The 21,213-nt window shown below is 45.7% G+C and overlaps 1 protein-coding gene across 2 annotated transcripts in view; it reads right to left on the bottom strand.

The window, feature by feature from the left end:
- Nucleotides 1-6,131: 6,131 nt before the first annotated feature.
- The window catches only part of MKI67 (marker of proliferation Ki-67), a 36,738-nt gene continuing 21,656 nt past the window's right edge, over nt 6,132-21,213 (bottom strand). For both annotated transcript variants that reach the window (XM_077258391.1, XM_077258392.1), the window contains exons 12-21: nt 20,925-21,053; nt 19,714-20,525; nt 19,290-19,326; nt 18,110-18,166; nt 16,180-16,308; nt 11,852-15,760; nt 10,034-10,252; nt 9,511-9,612; nt 8,039-9,427; nt 6,132-7,501 (exon numbers count right to left, since the gene is read on the bottom strand). In XM_077258391.1, the coding sequence (XP_077114506.1) occupies nt 7,386-7,501; nt 8,039-9,427; nt 9,511-9,612; nt 10,034-10,252; nt 11,852-15,760; nt 16,180-16,308; nt 18,110-18,166; nt 19,290-19,326; nt 19,714-20,525; nt 20,925-21,053 (6,899 nt within the window). In that variant the 3' untranslated portion in view covers nt 6,132-7,385. The remainder of the gene's footprint in view (nt 7,502-8,038; nt 9,428-9,510; nt 9,613-10,033; nt 10,253-11,851; nt 15,761-16,179; nt 16,309-18,109; nt 18,167-19,289; nt 19,327-19,713; nt 20,526-20,924; nt 21,054-21,213) is intronic.

The following is a 21,213-nucleotide window of genomic DNA, read 5'->3' as shown; positions in this document are numbered from 1 at the left end:
GAGGAATTGAAGGATTTGAGCAATTTCCGGGTTAAATGGATCTGGTTTGTTCGGAAGACACCATGAAGAAAATTTCTTCCATATTTTCCCATAAATGGCATTAGTTATCGGCTTCCTACTTTTTTGTAGGGTTTCAATCACGTCTTGAGAGAGCCCCCTGGCCTTCAGGATCTCGGCTTCAGAAGCCAGGCTGCTAACTTCAGCTTGTGCAGGTCTGGATGAAATAGAGGACCCTGTTGAAGCAGGTCGTGTCTCTGGGGAAGTAGGATTGGACCTTCTAAGCACATGTCTGTCAACGCGTTGAACCAGCCTCTTCCTGGCCACAGTGGGGCTATCAGAATCGTTGGGACTTGCTCTATCCGGACTTTCTGCAATGTTCTGGATAGCAATGGGATTGGCGGGAAGGCATACGCTAGGGTAAATTCCCAAGGATGTGAGAATGCGTCCAGTCCTTGAGTCTCGTTTGAGATGTTCAGGGAGAAAAAGTTGTCTGACTTTTTGTTCTGTCTGCTGGCGAACAGGTCCACCTCGGGGGTTCCCCACCTCTGGACCAAGGATAGGAATATCTCCTGGTTTAGGGACCATTCCCCAGGATGAAAGTCCCTCCTGCTGAGGTAATCCGCCTGGGAATTGTCCAGCCCTTTTATATGTACTGCAGAGATGGACAGGAGGTGTTTCTCTGCCCAGGAAAAAATCCTTCCAGCAGTTAGCTTTAGGCTTGAGTATTTCGTGCCCCCTTGGTGTCGGAGGTAGGCGACAGTGGTCATGTTGTCGGACATCACCCGTACATGGTGACCCTGGATGAGGGCCGATGAGGCTTTTAGCGCCTCCTCCACTGCTTTTAACTCTCTCAGATTTGAGGAGCTGCGTCTCATCTCTAGGGACCACAGACCCTGAAAGTGGGATTTCTCGATCACAGCACCCCAACCTCTCTGACTTGCGTCTGTTGTAAGTATTCGGAGAGGGGTCTGATCCCAGCTGACTCCCCGCTGTAAGTTTCAGGGATTCCGCCACCATGAGAGGGAGGATCTTACATGAGTGGGAAGAGGAATTTTCCTGGATAACGCCATCTGGTGTCCTCTTGAATACGACAGGATGTGAGATTGAAGAATCCTTGTATGGGCCTGGGCCCAGGAGACTGCCTGGATGCATGATGTTAGCGAACCCAGGATTGACAGAGAGTCTCTTTAGAGTTGGGTATTTCTGGTCCCTGAATCTGGAGATCTTGTGGACCAGATCTATCCGACGGTCCCTGGGTAAGAAGGACATTCTCTTTTCTGAGTCCAGCAGAATTCCTAGAAATTTCTTCTGGGGAGATGGCCGGAGATCTGATTTTGCCAGATTTGGAATCCACCCGAGAGACGTTAAGATGCTGAGAACCTTCGCCACGTCCTGATTGAGGCGAGAAGCTGATGGAGCAATGAGGTCGTCCAGGTATGGAATGACGCAGACCCCCTGTTGTCGGATAAAGATTATCACTTCCAACATGATCTTGGTGAAGACCCGTGGAGCTGATGACACTCTGAAAGGAAGGACATTGAACTGGTAATGGCTGATCCGTTTGTTTTGGGAGATGGCGAACCTGAGGAACCTCCTGTGGTCTGGGTGTATTGGCACATGGTAATATGCGTCCCTCAGGTCCAATGTGGCAATTACCCAGTTCTGTCCAATCAGCGGGATCGCTGATCTGATAGATTCCATCTTGAATCTTCGATATCTTATCACCTGATTCAGAGGTTTCAGGTCTACGATGATACGGTGTTTTCCTGAGGGTTTCTTCACCAGAAAGAGATGGGAATAATGGCCTTCTCCTTTTTCCCTTTGTGGTACATGGGAAATCACTTTCTCCCGGAGCAGGCTTAGAATATCCGATCTCAGAGCCTCCTGAAGTTTTGGAGATTGTGGAGAAGTGATTGTTAGATGGTGAGGAGGAGGACTCTCGAATTCCAATTTTAGGCCATCCTGTATGGTACGCAGGACCCACTGATCCCTGGTGATCTCCTGCCACCTGGAGAGAAAATTCGAGAGTCGACCTCCGACGTGGAAGCAGTCATTGTTTTTCAGAGGGCTGCTGGGGCTGGGGGACCATGATGTTTCTGGCTTTCCCACCTTTAGGGTAGCTCCATCGCCCCGTTTTGCCTTTTCCCCTATAGTTCTGTTGGGGTGGTTGTTCACGGGGGGGGGAACGAAAAAAACGCTTCCTCGGGTTCCGTTGTTCTGGAAGGACCTTCTTTTTGTCTGAAGCCTTGTCCAGGATGTCGTCCAAGGCTGGTCCAAAGACATGATGGCCCTGGAAAGGGATACCACAAAGTTTGGACTTTGAGGTAATGTCTCCCCCCCAAGACTTAAGCCACAGGGCCCTCCTTGCTGAGTTTGTAAGGACAGCAGATCTAGCGGCTACCCGAACTGATTCCGCGGAAGCGTCCGCGAGAAATCCGGTTGCTTTTTGGAGCAAGGGAAGAGAATTAAGGATGTCCTCTCTGGATGTACCTTGTACGAGGTGGTTCTCTAAGGTACGAAGCCAAATAAACAATGATCTGGCCACACATGTTGAGGCTACGTTGGATTTTAATAAGTTAGTTGAGGTGTCCCAAGATCTCCTCAGTAAGCTCTCAGTTTTACGATCCATCGGATCTTTAAGTTGGGAGGAGTCTTCGAAGGGTAGGGCCGTTTTCTTAGTGACCCTTGACACCTGAACATCCACCTTGGGCATATCAAACAAAGAACAATCTCCCTCCAGGGGAAAGCGATTTTTGAACTCAGATGGGACGTTCAGCCCCTTTTCTGGCAGGCTCCACTCCTGGAGGATAATGTTCTCGATGTTTTCATGTATGGGGAATCCTTTCACCGATTTAGGTTTCAGACCCCCGAACATATCATCCTGCACGGAATGGCCCTCTATCTCCTCCTCTACCCCCATGGTGCCTCTCACCATGGAAATTAACTCTTCCAAATCTTCAGAGGAGAAGAGGTACTTCCTACTTTCCGATTTGGGAGCAGAAGCAGAACCCTCTTTTTCCCAGCTGTATTCTGAACCCGAGGTATGTATCTCGCCCGAGTCAGAGTCTGAGGCTACCCGGCCCAATCTCCTTTTCTTAGGAGGGGGAGGCTGTGGGGTCGGGGCTCGAGAGAAGGTTGCCATAGAGGACTGAACCTCCTCCCTGATGAGGGTTCTAATGCTATCCATTAAAGAAGGCTGTTCGCTACGCAGCACTTCGTCTGTGCATGGTTGGCAGAGCTTCTTTGTGTATGCTGAGGGGAGCTTGGCTGCACAAGCACCACCCTTGCGGCTGGGCTTCCTAGTGCCAGTGACCTTGTCTCCCTGGAACGAGAAAGGTGGACTGAGCCGCTTAAACTTTTTAAAGAATGGACAGCAAGGGACATCATCCCACTACTTAGAGGGGTGCGCGCTGGGCTCTGCAGTGGCAGAGTGAGAGGTTTTGTCGCCGTCCATAACGCCAGAGGTACAGTCACCAACAGACGTCTCACTAGGAGGGCTCCCCAGTCAGGAATAAGTAGTCTTACCGAGATTCCAGCGAGTTTGGTGCTCCTCCCTCGAAAGTGTCCCTGGGGGGGGGTCCGCGACGCCCGCCCTGGCCGCCGCTGCTGTTCCCAGGTTCAGGACGCCGGCCGGCGCGCGCCAAAGCTCTAGTTCGAAAAACCGGAAGTCCCGGAGCGCGTCACTTCCGGTGCGCGCGCGCCAACCCCGCAGCAGCGTGGGGAGAGGAGGAAGCCGGGGAGCTGCAGGAGGACCCCGGAGCACTACACCGCTCTGCATTGCCACCCGAAGGTGGCGCAGGAAGAGCAGGCGGGGGTCCCAAGTCACGCGGGGACCGCGGAGATAGGAGCAGTCTGGAGGCGGAGGAAGAGAACGGAGCTCCCGACCGCGACTGCCCGGCTGACAGGTAACCAGTGCTCTCGTTCGCCGGCCACGGCAGCACTATCGGAGAACCTCTTCATGCCCCATAGGGGACAGGAAAAACACTGGTGGTTGCAGGAAGGGGAGGGGTATTTAACCTCTTTCTGTTCCTGTCCCCTATTAGGGCGGGGAGACATCCTCCGATACTGCTGTCGTGGAAGGTGACTAGAGAAATACTGCTGCGGAGCGGCTGCTGAAGCGCTGGTACCTGCATGTTCAGGTTCCACAGGTAGAGGGAGAGAGGATCGACCAGGGGCCCGATGAGAGAGGGGTCGCTGGAAACAGAATCCTTCGTCCAGAAGACGGCCTCGACCCCAAAACAAGGGGGAGGGTCACCGCTGGTGACCACAGTCTTCCTCTCAGCCCTCTCCGAGGAATGGGGTGAGGGGGACTGTTTGGCAAGGACCGCCACCAAAAAGACCCTGGAGCACCTGGGAGCGTGACAGGGGATAATGTCCTGCCGGCGGTCTGAGAGCTGCGATGCGGACGACACCACACCGCTCGCTCAGCCGCCCTCCTGGGGAGGCAGGGTGAAAGATTGCACCCTGAATCCTGTATCTGAAAAAGAAAAGCCAAAATGTTAATAAAAACAACAAAACCTGTAAAGGAATCAAGATTAGCAGCGGATCTGAAGATCCAGGTCCGCCTCCTACAGACACTAAGCACAAACTGAGGTGCTTGGTGCCTGTCGGTGGGTGTATACTGCCGCGGAGGAGCTACGCCTTTTTCCTTTTTTGCATAGTGTCAGCCTCCTAGCAGCAGCAGCATACACCCATGGTTGTCCTGTGTCCCCCAATGAAGCGATAAAGAAATAATTTTACCAGATGATAATGCATCCTGCCAGAGCACAAACTGCAAACATACCTTGAAAAAAAAAAAAAAAAAAAGACACAAGGTCAATGTCATGGCCTGCAAATAGTCCGGATCTCAATCCGATTGAAAATATTTGGTGGAAGTTGAAGAAAATGGTCCATGACAAGGCTCCAACCTGCAAAGCTGATCTGGCAACAGCAATCAGAGAAAGTTGGAGCCAGACTGATGAAGAGTCCTGTGTGACACGCAATAAGTCCTTGCCTCAGAGACTGCAAGCGGTTATAAAAGCCAGAGGTGGTGCAACAAAATACTAGTTATGTTTTGGAGTGTTTTTGTTTTTCTTGATTCCATAATTTATTCCCCTCATAATTGAGTGACTCAATTTACCCTCTATGCTTGGTTAAAAAAAAAAGTAACCATTACTGACTACCACATTTTTTGTTCTTGATTTCTTTTAGGCTGTGTGCACACGTCGCTTTTTTTCCGGTTTTTCGCTATAAAACTGCGAAAAAAAACCGCTCACATTAAGAACGAGCAATGAGTCCCAAGGCCATAGGCACTGAGGCACAGACTCAGGCCATGCTTAAATGTGCGAGACACGAGACCAGACTTGGACTTCAAGAGGCTAATCCATAGAAATTCAGGATAAAATTTCAATTGACAGCCTAGCTCCACTCAAAAGGAGCCAATCAACGGGGCACAGCTGGAAGGCAGCCTTCAGGGAACTAATTTTCTGTATTAACACCATGTGCCCAGCTACAGACCTTCAGTAGTTAGGCTGATACTGGTCTGGTAAACAACAGTGAAAACATCCAAGTGTTACTCAACCATAAAATGACACACATGCTCAGCAAAAGTTAAAGTTTGAATGCAAACGTCAGCATGAAGCCCTTGGCCCAGCTTCGGCATAAAGCTTGTATCAGCCCAGAGGTCTTGCCCTTCGAGACATTTACACTGTGCCCTCACGTGTGCTGCCTTCCGGGGAAGCTGGTATATAGAGGGAAGCGGTGTCACAACCAGGAAAATTGTATTATTGTAGAAGGTGCACTGGCTGGCTGTTGGCTGAGGGACCTCTACCCAGAGATGTGTCGGCCTAAGAGTGTATCATGGGTCTCATCCTTCCCTTCCCCCAGTCGAGCAGTGACTGATGAACCTCTACTCAGGGGTGTCAGCCCCAGACTGCTTGGTAGCCCAGGAGTCTGTACAATGAACCTCCACAGGATAAGATATTTTCACTCTAGGAGCAAACTCCCTCTCATGCCACTATCCCGTGGGGACAGGAAAAACACTGGAAGGTGAGGGTGGGAGGGTCCCGTTAACCTCTTGTCAATGAAATGACAGTACCTGTCGCACCACTTTAAATAAAAGCACTAACAGAATAAAATAAAATGGAAACACCTTTGCAAGTCAGCTTTTTAATTTCTTTTTTTTTTTTTTTAATACATTAAACAAATCAAAACTCCATTCAACGCTTGAAATTTTACATACACCACTATTAAAAACCAGTTGTGCATTCACTGTGAAGGCCACCGCATGGTACCAAAGGCATTACAGGACGCAAAAGGACCTCAGCTACATTCGTCTGAGCACAGGGCACACTCTGCTCTAACATTCCTCGGGGGCTGCCATGTTGCTGCAGCTGAAATATGTTAAGGGGAAAAAAGAAAACACAAAACAAACGCGTTTCGCACAACAATCACATTAGCCGCAAAGCTTTTTTTTTTACATTCTGTTACGAGTTGAAATGAGGGTTACAAGGGTAAAAAAAAAAAAAAAAAAAAAAAAAAAAACAAGCATAAAAAGACGACACCTGGAAGGAATACGAGTATTGCTGTCTATAGGCGATGTACTGCGGCTCGGCCGTTTACACGACTGGAGCTGCCATGCCAGACACTAATGTTGCGGCGCCGTACATTTTTTTTTGTTTTTCTAATACCAAGTAACCCTTTTAAAATTCTGTATGTGTGCCTTCAGCTGGTAGACTGCAGTAATGATTTTTATGTACTTTTGAAACCGAGACTAGACATGTCTAAGATATATATATTTTACATATATTAAAGCCCCCCATATTAAAAATACAAAGAAACAAACTTTTAAATACATATGGTTGTTAAAACCTCACTTAAGACATAGTGCGCATGGCATAATTACAGAAAGTCACAAGCTGGAATGATTCCATTACAATCTTTGCATCACATTAAAGCAAAGCAAATTACAGATGTAACAAGTTAACAAAAATAATCATTCCAATATGTTAAACCACAGCGGAAGCGAATACTGGCAAATTCAATTTATTCAATAGGTATACCAATCTAATATGAATATTGCAGTAAAAGAAAAAGAAAAAAAAAACACCATGTAAAAAAAATATATTTATATGAATTTCAGAAGTAGCCATGAAGTATGCATTCCCTTTCTTCCAGTCACAATCATTTGCATAAAATTGTAAAGCTTAAACGTGACAAACAGGAAAAAAAAAAGTTGAATATAAAAATGTACAATTCCTTTGAAAACAATTAAGAGGCAGCACTAAAGTATTTAAAACATCTAGAGTTCTGTGAAACCACTTAATTTTTTTTTTACGCAATTCTGCTTCAAAACTTTATAATTTAATTTACAAGTTAAAAAAAGAAAAAAAACTGGGACGGCGGATTTATTTCCTGCTCCTTGCGCTTGTTCTGGTTTTTACTGCTGCAGACAGCTTCTCGATATCGGGTTTAGATGTCTGTTGTCTGGAGCTCTTTTTCGGAGCTGCAGTGGTAGCTGCCTCTGGAAAAGAGAAAAAAAAGTGGCAAAGAAGAACGTTAGATTGAAATATTATACATACACACCATAACATATTGTGTATGCATACAAAAAAATATACACTGGGTACAAACACGCACCTCCATATAGGAGCAGTTAGAAGTTGCAGAATGATATTTATTCCCACTTCAGAGCTCAAAGCATTAACAGGTCATAATTAGAGATGAGCGAACCCGAACTTTAAAGTTCAGGGTTTGTACCGGACACCCAGTATGTGGTGCTGAACTGCAAACACAGACATGGGCTAGAGAGTGAGGGGTTTAAATGGGGGTCAGTTAACCAACCTTTAGACTAAAGTTCAGTCAAACCCGAACTTCCGGGGTCCACTCATCCCTAGTCATAATTTGAGGGTGAATTTTCTGAAATCCTCAACAAGCACTTGTAAGTAGCTATGGCGGTCACTTCACTACAGCTGGGGTTACAAATGCACAGAGGTTGTACATCTATACTTCCCGCTCCCTCTGATACAAGGACACTGAGTAGTTATCTCATCGTGCTTACCTGTTTTCCTCCTCTTTGCTGGCGATTCGGAGGTCACCGCCAGCTTTACAATTGGCGCCTCTTGTACTTCACTTTTCTGAGTTTTGGTATTTCTTAGATTTTTCCTACCACGACCAGCAGGAATATTCTCTGTTTCCACTAGGACGGATTTGCTTGCTCGGGAAAGAGTTTCCCTTTCCTCAGGAGAGGGAACGTTTGCTTCAGCGTTTGGCAATTTCCTTTTTACTCCCCGTGTAGATTTTGGGGACTTTTCATTAACGTTACTTTTACCCGAGACTCCCTTCGGACTCTTAGCCTTAACAGGGGACTGGGCACTCTCTTTTTCAGCAGCTGTCTTACTAGCCGCTGTTCCCCTCTGTCTTCTTGAAGTGGACGGTTGAACCTTATGTTCTTCATTATTTTCAGCATTTAGTTCATTCGATGCTGCTCGTTGGCCACGTTGCGGACTTTTCACTTTAGTAGAATCGGTAGTCTCGTTCGCAGATTTTGCCCTTGTGCCTTCCAGCTGCACATTTGCCCCTTTCCCTCTTTTACGAGGAGCAGCATCCATTACACTTGGCGTTTCAGGGCCAGATGCTTCTGGAGTCTCCTCAGCCTCCTTATGGTTTCCTCTGCGCGATCTCTTTGCAGGGACTTGTAGTTCAGGAGCATCAGGTTTGGCCTTTCCTTTGGACCTTCCACCTCGGGTAGGTGCCTCATTGGACTCCTGAGCTGATACTTTGTCTGTTGTGCTTTCGATGTCAGTGGCCAGCAGAGGGTGCCATTGTACAGATTTTGCCTTGGATTTAGAAGCGTCCAGTTCTACATTTTGCACAGTTTTACCTCTGGTGTTTTTTCTGCCCTCTACTTCAGGTGCTGGTTGGGCTGCATTGTGGTCGGAAGCTTTCTTACCCAGTGTGCTCCTGGTGGTAGATTCTGTAACATCTGAAGAGGCCGGATTGGTCGGCTCCTCATGTGTAGCACTGGAGCCGTCGGGTACACTCGGATTTCTTCTAGAACCTCTTTGTGGTTTGGTTGCTGGTAAACTAGATTCCTTTGTCTGGTCATCAGATGCATCACTAACATCTCTTGCAGCTCTAGATCTTCCTCTTGCGGGGGCACTCTTCTTCTGTGGGACCTTAGCTTCAGGCACTGCTGTTTCTGAACCAGCATTGGGAGAGTCGTCTTTTTTTCTTGGTCGTCCACGTAAACGCTTAGGCTGACTTTCAGTCGCCGAGTCCTTTGCTTGTTCAGCTGATCTTTTTGGAGACTTGGGCTCAGGGCTCTTAATGGGTTCATCTGTTGAATCCGAGCTTTCCTTCACTTCTGTGACAACCTTGGCCTTAGACTGCCCCCGACTTCTTGTCTCCTGCTTGGATGTCTTTGGTTTAGTAACATCTGACTCAGCAGCTGTAATAAGAAATAAAATACTTTCAGCCAAATCTATAACATTTTCTACCTACAATTTGCAATATGGCGGGCTCAGAACTCACCAGCAAGTTCTGTGTTTTTCCGTCTTCCACCTCTTCTGGTCACGGGGGAAGTGTGGACGGGTAACTTTTCTGCTTGTTCATGCTCTAAACTTGAATTATAATCTGAAACCAAGAAGCAAAAAAAAACAACACTATTGAGTTACCGCAATGAAGCCGACTACCAGCAGCGATCCATAATAGGTGTTGATAAAGAGCTGAAAAACGGGTTCACAAAATAAAAAAAAAGTTTATCGATAATTATACAGAGTAAGAATAATACTGAAGGAAGGTGGACAATGGTCTTTTTAAAATAGACAGCACAGCAAACTTCATCTCCTAAACAGCAGCATGGAGCAGCCATAGCCGGGCAGCATATATCCAAGCATTCTGCCATGTCTCCAGTAGGGGGAGCCAGCACTGCAGTCTTATTACACCTATCTCCAGTACTATACAACAGGAGACTGGTCTGTGCCTCATCCCATAAGATTACTCTCTCTGGCCCAGAAGGCCGCTCTATGTCATGTACTAGTAGAAGTCATCTTACCTTCAGAAGATGCTGGTTCACTGTGCACGGCTTTTCTTCTTCCTCTTGGAGAAGGTAGCTGGGCCTTTTCAGCCCCAGGAGACACAGACTCTGGTTCTTGTAGCCGCTCCTCTCCACTTCGCTTTGAGGACTTCACATTCTGACGGACAGTTCTCTTGGTTGATCTGCCAGTCTTTTCATTTATGCCTTCAGGTGGCAATTGAGAGAACTCAGACTCTCCTAGAAGGAGGAAGGGATAACGGTCAAATTACAAGCGCTGCAACAGCGACACAACAGGCAGATTTATTACAACTCCCGCCTATCTCAGACTAAGGTGCCAGAGCTGCCAAAGAAAAAGGGAGGAGTTAGACGTAAAACAAGCAAATGGGAAGGTGCATATAAAATGATTAGCCTCGCTGTGAAGCACAACTTAGTCTGAAAAGGTCATTCTGTGCCGACAAGTCCTTTTAGCCCCTTAACGACCTTTACGTATAGGAACGTCATGTCCCCGCACTCCATATGAGCTCTGGCACTGAGGCCACATGATTTCGGGCACATGCCAGCTGATTTCATTGTGATCCACCAGTAGCTGTTAGCAGGTTAAATGCTGCTGCCAATATCTGATCTCGGCATTTAACATTCTCGCACCGGAAGTGCGTCACAAATCCCGCTCATCGACGCCCGTGTCACATGACCACGGGTCACCGATTGGTTGGCATGACAACCAGAGGTCTGCCGGAGACCCCTGTGATTGTCACTGCCCTATAGCTATGATCTCATAGTCGTTCGGATGATCGATGCTTCTAGTGCAAGTGAAAAATAAAAAACAAAAAAAAAAGGCTCAAATACACATCTGAACACCTGGTCTATCAAAAGCATGAAATCGATCATAAACAGCACAAGGAAAAAAAAAAGAAAAAAAAAGAAACGAAACAAAGAAAAAAAAAACAAAAAAACAAGATGCCAGATTTACATTGCAATAAAATAACGGGCGATCAAAACATTGTGTCAACCTCAAAATAAGCTGTCAACAAGCCCCAGATTCCAAAAAAAGGGAGATGATACGTGTCTTGGAAAATGGTGCCTTTTTTTTTTTTTACTTTGGAAAAACTTTCACCACTTAAAATCTATTCATATTTGATATCTGTGAACTCAGTGACCTGGAGAACCATAATGGCTGGTCAGTTTTAGCATTTGGTGAACTTGGTTAAAAAAAACAAAACCAAACAATTGTGGAATTGCACTTTTTTGCAATTTCACTGCACTTTGAATTTTTTTCCGCTTTCCAGTAAACGATATGGTAAAACTAATGGTGTCGTTCTTATGTACAACTCGTCCTGCAAAAGAACAAGCCCTCCTATTGTCATATCGACCGAGAAATTTAAAAAAAAAAAAAAAAGTTATGGCTCTGGGAAGAAAAGCAAAAATCCGGAAACAAACGGAACTAGTCAAGATTGTGAAAGGGTTAAGTAACATTAAATGGAATCTGTCAAACCCCCACCCGGACGATTTTGATCTATTACTATGGGCAAACAGATGATAGTATGATTAAACCAGTCTTCCCTGAATGCCTCATAGCTGCGGTGTAGGTCTTGAGAAATTAATTTATAATGTTATATATGCTAATGATTTCTTCCAGGCTCCGGGGTGTGCTGTGCCTGGAAGAAATCACCGCCTCCTGACTTCATCATAAATGGTACCCTCCTCCCATCAGCGTCACATTGACATGTTCGGCAAGACTGGTTTAATCATTCTATTACTTGTATGCCCATAGCAATAGATCAAAACAGTCCATGGGGTGACAGATTCCCTTCAAAGCTCTAGTAAAACGTCACTCACCGTCAGCAATGTCAGGCTTCCTCCTTCGTTTAGGCGATGTAACATCAGAAACGGGCACCGTCTCCTCGGACACTTCGTTTTTCCTCGATCTTCCCTTGCGTGTTGATGTAACTTCAGAAACATCGTTTGCACTTTTAGTCACTTCAGGTTCTTTGGGCACGTCCGTCTTTCCAGCCCTTCCTCTGCGCGTGTGCAATGTTACCTCCTCTACAGCTGGACCAGACTCCTCTGAGGCATCGACGGTAGCCTTAGATCTAGCTCCACGTTTCGGTGCAGATGTCTTGCCATCAGTAACCGCATTGGACTCTTTAGTAACGTCTGGCACTTTTGCCCTCCCTCTGCGTTTCTGATAAGTCGTCTCATCAGTCATAGATTGAACAGCATCCTTTGGCGCCTCTGATTTGTCCTTAGATTTGCTTCTTCGGGTCGGCGAACTAACAAACATCTCAGAGACAGAGTCAGACACCTTAGAAGTTTGAGCAGAGGCTTTTAGTCTTCCTCTTCGTGACTGGGTGCTGGGCAACTGCTGTGATAATTCTGACACTTCAGCAGAGACTTCAGACCTACTTGCACGGGTGACCTGCAACTCAGGAGCTGAAGACTCTTGGGGCAATTCTTCTGCAGCCTTTTGTCTTCCCCTGCGTGTTTGTGATGTTGTTTTACCTTCAGAAACCAGAACAGGATGATCCTTGTCAGTAGTTGGCTGCTGGGAGATTTCAAGAAGTACTGTGCCTTTTTTGGCTCTTCCACGGCGATTCGGGGAAGTGACTGCAGTAACCTCGAGTACTTCTGTACTGGTGCTTGGTCTTTCTTTCAGTGCTGGGGAAGTTGGGAGAACTAATTCATTGGTGACTGCAAAGGTGCTTTGTTTTCCTCTACGTGCCCGGGATGTCAATTGGGTCTCAGCAGTGGTAACAGACTTGTCTGGTGCGCTGCTTTTTATGGGTCTTCCGCGGCGCACGGGTGAAGTAACTGCAGGAACTGGAATAGATTTCACTATCGCTTCTGTTATGGTGCTTTTTCTTTCTTTAGGTGCTGGGGAAGTTGGGAGACTAGATGCATTAGTAACTGCAGAGCTGCTAGGTCTTCCTCTACGTGTCGGAGATGCCAACTTGGTCTCGACCGAGGGAACAGATTCCTCCAGGGCTGAGGTTTTTATGGATCTCCCACGGCGAGATGGGGAAGTAACTTCAGGAACTTCCTCAAGCATTTCTGTTGTGGTGCTTTGTCTTCCTTTAGGTGTTGGGGAAGTTGGGAGACTAGATGCATTAGTAACTGCAGAGCTGCTAGGTCTTCCTCTATGTGTCGGAGATGCCAACTTGGTCTCAACAGAGGGAACAGATTCCTCCGGGGCTGGGGAGGTGGTTTTTATAGCTCTTCCACGGCGAGATGGGGAAATAACTTCAGGAATTCCGAGTGCTTCTGTTGCGGTGCTTTGTCTTCCTGTACGTGCTGGGGAAGTTGGGAGTTCAGATGCATTAGTAACGGCAGTGCTTGTTCTTCCTCTATGTGTCGGGGATGCCAACTTGGTCTCGACAGAGGGAACAGACTCGTCCGGGGCTGAGGTTTTTACGGATCTCCCACGGCGAGATGGGGAAGTAACTTCAGGAACTTCCTCGAGCATTTTTGTTGTGGTGCTTTGTCTTCCTTTAGGTGTTGGGGAAGTTGGGAGACTAGATGCATTAGTGACTGAAGAGCTGCTAGGTCTTCCCCTACGTGACGGAGATGCCAACTTGGTCTCAACAGAGGGAACAGATTCCTCCAGGGCTGGGGAGGTGGTTTTTATAGCTCTTCCACGGCGAGATGGGGAAGTAACTTCAGGAACTTCGAGTGCTTCTGTTGCGGTGCTTTGTCTTCCTGTACGTGCTGGGGAAGTTGGGAGTTCAGATGCATTAGTAACGGCAGTGCTTGTTCTTCCTCTATGTGTCGGGGATGCCAACTTGGTCTCGACAGAGGGAACAGATTCCTCCAGGGCTGAGGTTTTTATGGATCTCCCACGGCGAGATGGGGAAATAACTTCAGGAACTTCGAGTGCTTCTGTTGCCGTGCTTTGTCTTCCTGTTCGTGCTGGGGAAGTTGGGAAACTAGATGCATTAGTAACGGCAGTGCTTGTTCTTCCTCTAAGTGTCGGGGATGCCAACTTGGTCTCGACAGAGGGAACAGACTCGTCCGGGGCTGAGGTTTTTACGGATCTCCCACGGCGAGATGGGGAAGTAACTTCAGGAACTTCCTCGAGCATTTTTGTTGTGGTGCTTTGTCTTCCTTTAGGTGTTGGGGAAGTTGGGAGACTAGATGCATTAGTGACTGAAGAGCTGCTAGGTCTTCCCCTACGTGACGGAGATGCCAACTTGGTCTCAACAGAGGGAACAGATTCCTCCAGGGCTGGGGAGGTGGTTTTTATAGCTCTTCCACGGCGAGATGGGGAAGTAACTTCAGGAACTTCCTTGAGCACTTCTGTTGTGGTGCTTTGTCTTCCTTTAGGTGCTGGAGAAGTTGTGGGATCATTGGAAATGGTAGAGGAACTTCGCCTTCCTCTACGGCTTCCCAATCTTTCATGCTGTGTTGGGGAAGCCAGTTCTCTATTAGATACTGCTGGAGACTCCTCAGGAGCTTCAGACTTGGAGCTCGGTCTGCCGATCCGCCTTGGTGAAGTTACTTCACTGACCACAGACTCCTTGGAAGCTGCTGCTGTGATACCAAGTCTTCCTTTACGTGCTGGAGAGGTCACCTTGCCATCAGCAACAGATTCCTTGGATTCTTCTGCCACAATTTTAGGTCTTCCACTTTGAGATGGTGAAGTCACTTTAACATCAGAAGTAGAGCGAGATTCAAGAGCTTTACCAGTGAAGCTTGTTCTTCCCCTTCGACTTGGGGAAATTACTTCACTGACTGTTGGCATTATGGTTTCTCCATCAGATACTGCATGAGACCGATTAGCAGCTTCAGACTTGGCGCTAGCTCTTCCCATGCGTCTTGGGGAAATTACCTCCTCAATGGCCACATCAGACACAGGCTCCTTGGGACCTTCTGTTGTGGTGCTAGATCTTCCTCTACGAGATGGAGATGTTATCTTAACAATGGAAACCGCTTCCTTGGATACTTCTGCATAGGATATAGGTTTTCCGCGCTGAGATGGCGAAGTTATTTCCGTAGCTTTACCAGTGGAGCTTTGTCTTCCCCTACGACTTTGAGAAATCACTTCACTGACTGTTGGCATTACAGTTTCACCATCAGATATTGTGGGCGACGCCTTAGGAGCTTCAGACTTAGAGCTCGGTCTGCCAGTGCGCCTTGAAGAAACCGCCTCACTGACAATATCAGACTGCTTCGGAGATTCTACAGTTGTACTAGATCTTGCTTTACGGGCCTGAGATGTTACCTTGCCATCAGCAATGGGAACAGATTCTTTGGGTTCTTCTGCCACAGTTTTAGGTCTTCCACGTTGAGTAGGGGAAGTCACTTTAGCGTCAGAAGTAGAGAGTGATTTGTTAGGAGCTTTACCAGTGGAGCTTCGGCTTCCCCTATGACTTGGGGAAGTCACTTCAATGACTGTTGGTATTACGTTTTCTAAATCAAGTATTGCAAGAGACTCGCTAGGAGCTTCAGCTTTAGAGCTCGGTCTTCCCCTGCGACTTGGAGACGTCACCCCACTGACAGTGTCAGACACAGACTCTTTTGGAGTTTCTACCATGCTGCTCGGTCTTCCTTTACGTGCTGGAGATGTCAAATTGCCATCAGCAATGAGAACAAATTCCTTTGGTTCTTCTGCCATGGCTTTAGGTATTCCACGTCGAGTTGGGGAAATCTCTTCTGCTTTAGATCCTGTAGGAGATTTGGCAGCAGAGCTTAGTCTTCCTCTACGTTTTGGAGAAGTCATTTCACCAGATTCTACAAGATCCTTAAGAATGTCTGCAACAACCAAAAATTTGGTGTTAAAATATGTGATTTTAATTTGTCAGCTACTAAGTAAGCCCAAATAGTGCCGAGCAAGTAGTCTACTACAAACTACCCTACAGAATAGGTCCACCAGCTTCCAGTTTTTACTCTATAAAACGTTGAGATGAAAGCAACCTTCACACTGTCCTCGCTTATCCAAGTAAAGCAAGGCTGAATTCACACAACTCTTTATGTTCTACTTGATTAAAAAAAAGCTATTCCCTCAAATTAGGGTTTTGGGTTTTTTTTGGCACACTGAAACGATCGAACAGTCAATAATATGGAGGGGTTTTAGAAATCGCTTCTATAACATTACAAATGTGAAACTGCAGTGAAGGCAATGTTTTCGTTTTTCTTTTAATTTGTAAGTGAACGTGTCAGTACAGACTAACCTGAGGAGGAACCGACTCGACTCGTGGAGGGTCTGCCTCTCGATGGGTAAGATTTTACAACTTCTCGGCTGATAGGTATAAAACACTCTTGCATAATCTGTACATGGACGGTGTCATGGGCAGCCTGACCTGTGGTTACAAATTGAAAGCAATTTTTATTTCTGGTTATGGAAATTTCCAATTTACCAATCCTAGTCCTATCATAATACATAATTACACTGGTGAGGTCTTCTGTCAGACCACCAGATGAAAAAGGTTTAAGCTCAAATTCCAGGACAAACATGAGTAAATCCAAAAGACAATAAACAGTCTGGTCATGTAAGTAATCAGGTTGTGAGAAATCATTTTCTCACATGTGTTTATGACATTTCACCCTTAAAGAAACACTAAATCTAGAAAAGCAGTATGAAAGTAAGCAGCTCTGCTCCTCCTGCATCCAAGACTACTGCAGCAGCGGCAAGACTGAACTAGATCTCTGCTGCCTTCCCTGAGCCGTGCAGACACGATCTGCTCCTCACCAAGGAGAAGGCTTTGGCCTTACTGGAAGAAATAGAGACCTAACATTCAACACTGTGCGCCCCAAAAAATTGTGAAAATCTCTGGCATAAAGTAAGCAGGTGCAAACTTAAAAAGAGCATTCCTATCGCCTATCAAAATACGTAGTGGGTGTAATAATACTATTAGCAAATACCTCCAATTAGAAAAGTAGTATAGTTCTTCTGATTCGCTATGTTACTTTGCCCAAGTGCAGGCATTGCAGTAGCTTAGGTATCCCTGGTTATGACCACTAATAACCATCGCTACACGAATGATTGTAACCCTTGGATGCCTAAGATACAGCAATGCCCTGCACATGGGGTAAGCGAGATAGCGAATCAGGAGAACTATACTACAATTCTAATTGGGGGAATTTGCTATTACTACACCTACTACATATTGGTTTAGGAAGTGATAGGAATACCCTTTTAAGTCTAGACAATGAAAATGGCACAAGTCAGACAGAGGTAACCACTATAATCAGACATTTTAAGGCTAGTTTCACACTAGCGTTTTGAGGAGCTGCGGACTTCCTCTGTGAAGCTCCGCCCTCGGCCGCACCACCGCCATTAGCTCCGCCTACTTCTGCAAGCGGCCTGCGTACCTATCTTTAACATTAGGTAAGCAGGTCGTGCGGCTGTATGCGGATGCTTCCACATGCGTCGTTTTGACGATGCGGAGAAAAAATAAATTGCTACCAGCTGCGTCCTACGCTGGTCGCCAAATCGACGCATGCGGAAGCATCCGCATACAGCCGTATGACCTGCGTACCTAATGTTAAAGATAGGTACGCAGGCCGCATGCAGAAGTAGGCGGAGCTAGCGGTGGCGGTGCGGCCGAGGCTTCATGGAGGAAGTCCGCAGCTCCTCACAACGCTAATGTGAAACAGGCCTAAGACACAGACTTGTCTAGGTTTCCACTTAGGCTATGTGCACACGTTGCGGATTGGGGTGCAGAATTTTCTGCACAAAATATGCATCTCCTGGCAGAAAACGCAGGTGCAGATTTGATGCGTTTTTATGTGGATTTGCTGAGGATTTTATGCGGTTTTTTTTTTACCCCTGCGGATTTCTATAATGGAAGGGTGCATAAACGCTGCAGATCCACGCAAAAGTAGTGACATGCTCCTCCTTTCAATCCACTGCGGTTTCTATGCGGATTTTTTTGCACCATTAGCACAGCATTTTTTTTTCCTATTGATTTACATTGTACTGTAAATCACTTTGCGGATCTGCAGCGTTTCTGCGTGAAAAAAACCCACTGCGGATCCACAGTAAATCCGCAACGTGCACACAGCCTTAGAATTACACAGCAATGACAAACCTCCCCCCAATGAGTTCTTTCCAGACAAATGCACATTGGAAATACAAGGAATTAAAAGAATATACTATACCTGACGGAGTATCCACCAGAAGGCTTAAGCGTTTTGCAGGTCTGCCCCTCTTTGCAGCTAAAGTACATATATAAAAAAAATTAAATTTGAGAAAAAAAAAAAAAGAACTTCACATTTCACTAATTAAAAATACAGACCCTAAACCTGTCTGCATAAACGAGCCATGCACAAAGACTAGGTGCATCGCTTTCTGAAGACTGGGCAGAACTTGAAGCACAGGTTAAGGCAGTAGATAATGGCTTGTTCAACATTTTAAAAAAGGTGTATTCCCATCTCCAAGATCCTATCCCAATATGTAGTAGGTGTAATATTAGCAAATAACTAATTAGAAGTGTAGTACAGTTCTCCTGATACGCCAAGACGCTTACCCCATGTGCAGGGCACTGCAGTAGCTTAGGTATCCAAAGTTACAACCACTAGCAAGTAACTCACTATACGAGTGGTCATAACCATGGATACCTAAGCTACTGCAATGCCTTGCACATGGGGTAAGCGACTTAGCTAATCAGGAGAACTATACTAGACTTCTAATTGGAGGTATTTGCCAATATTATTTCTATTACACCTACAGAATTTTGGAGATGGGGGATATTTCTTTAAGCCGGCCATACGTATTCGATGGCTGCAGCCAGAATACTTCAGCCAACATTCCGCGCTCAGCCAAACGAGCACTCCTGTGTTCTCTGAATAAGTTGCCAAATGACACGGTGGCCAGTAGCTTATCTCCAGGAAAACCATGTGATCTGCAGTCTGAAATCGGACAAAGAAATCGACATCACATACACAGGTGCATCTCACAAAATTAGAATATCAAAAAGTTATTTCAGTTCCTCAATACAAAAAGTAAAACTCATTATATAGAGTTATTACAAACAGAGCGATCTATGTCAAGTGTTATTCTGTGAATGTTGATGATTATGGCTTACAGCCAATGAAAACCCAAAAGTCTGTTTGTAATGACTATATAATATAAGAGTTTCACTTTTTGTACTGAAGAACTGAAATGAACTTTTTGATATTCTAATTTTGTGAGAAGCACCTGCATATATATCGGCTGCGTTGGCCAACATGATAATGTGTACGGAGGCCTTCAGACTTTTTATTCGCTTATTCTCACTGATCTTAGGGGACATTGGCCTTTTATTTCCGCAGATAATTATAGATATCACAAAATACTCACACTTTGCAGATCGGCTGCCACGATCCTTTGATAAAGCCTATTAAAATAAAAGAGGTTTGAACTATTAGCATAAAACTGGAATATAAATAACACATGAACAAAGTGAATTTTGAACCAGAAGGCCCTGATCACATCCGCTGAAGATTTACATTTGGAATATATGCCAAGAAAAGTTCCCCAGCGCAAACATCTAATGTCTCCCTAAGGCCCTACTGACCCCACGTGTGCTTCTGACTTTAGCACTGGAGTATATGAGCAGCCAATAACACTGTCCAGTCCCATATATACTGTGTGTTTAAGTCCGACATGTGCAATATACCACTAGTCAAACTTGAAAACACATTGACGTTTGATCCTGTAAGGCTTTTTTTTAAAACATACAGTTTTAAAAAAAATTGTTTTAATACCCAAGTTTATATATTACCTCTTCACTGACAGAAGACTTTGGCGGTGTCTTTATCAAGTTCTTTATCCCAAATATTTCCTCTATTGGACGGGTACTTTCAGTTGACTGGATGCTCTCAATTGGAGTACCCAGTAAGTGATTGAGGGCAATATCCTCGACTGGTTGTCCCCGTTCTTTAGGGGTTTTCATGATGCGCTTTATACCGATCATGTCCTCCACGGGCTGACCCCGCACCTTGGGGGTTCTCATTATACGTTTTATCCCAACCATATCCTCCACCGGTAGCGATTTCCCCTTGGGTGTGCTCATTGTCTGCTTTAGTCCGACCAGATCTTCCACTGGTTGACCTTTATCTTTAGGTGTTCTTGTGATCCTCTTCAAACCAGCAAAGTCTTGCACAGCCTCTGCCTTCTGTTTAGGCGTCTTCATGATTCTTCGAACACCAGTGAAGTCTTCTATAGGCGCTGGCTTTTCCTTGGGCGTTTTCATGAGCCTGTCGATACCAAGAACTTCAAGTTTGGTGGATCTTCGAGAATAAGCCCTAGAGGATTCAGGTTCTGTTGGTGTTCTCAGCAGTTTCCTTAATGCGTGAGGGTCGGTGATCGGTGTCACTTTTTGCTTTGGTGTCCTCATGATACGTTTGATGCCGGACAGACCCACAGATTTCCTATTTTTCGACGTTACTGCTGGGATCTCAACTGTGGCACTACCATCCTCCTTACGCAATTCTGGGGAGGCAGGACTTTGAAGCAACCTGGACACAGCATCTCGACTGTACTGCTTGCGCCGTGTGGTTTTAGTACTGTCTAATGGAGAAACCACCATTTCACCTGCAGGCAAAGGTATATATTTAAAAACACACGGTCATGAAAAAAAATTCAGGCTGTGATCACACATCCAGTTTGAAGTGCTAGGATATATCCTATGAGGACTACCACTACTACTTCATGCTGGATTCACTTCTACACCCCCCAAAAAAACTGCTTTAAAACCAGACACGAAAATCATGTATGAATCCAGCCTTAAGATCATCTCCGCAGCACATTGTCAGCAGCCAGGACTGTAGAAACGACAAGTTAAACTTCCAACTGCTATTTTGCCAAACTCAAGAATCTGGAAGCTTTTCAGCGGGCTAGGCTTTTATATTACAGTATATAATTTTATATTGAAGCTGCAGATTGAGTCACTACGTTTTTACTAACTGCAGCAATGGCAATCTGAACACCGACCTGATTCCTCTGGAGTCTGCATCGCCGACACCTCCACAAGCACTGAGCTAGGAGACTCCACTTTCGAGCTTTCCAGGCGATTACTTTTCCTTTGCTTGTTTGGTGGGGTGCTAAATAATTCAGCCACACCTTCATTAAAGGATAAAAGCAAGACAAAAAAAAAAAAGTTACAGCAAACATGACCTAACCAAAAAAGACCAAAATAAAAATCCATAAAACCTTATTGAGCATTTCTTTTTTTTTTTATTAAGTTGGGCAAATTTGCAATACCAATCACAACCAATGAGCA

This window comes from Ranitomeya variabilis, chromosome 4 (genome assembly GCF_051348905.1).
Source record: "Ranitomeya variabilis isolate aRanVar5 chromosome 4, aRanVar5.hap1, whole genome shotgun sequence".
In the NCBI taxonomy this organism is placed as follows: domain Eukaryota; kingdom Metazoa; phylum Chordata; class Amphibia; order Anura; family Dendrobatidae; genus Ranitomeya; species Ranitomeya variabilis.
Note: the sequence above shows the minus strand (reverse complement) of the source record. Positions and strands in the feature narration are given on the sequence as shown.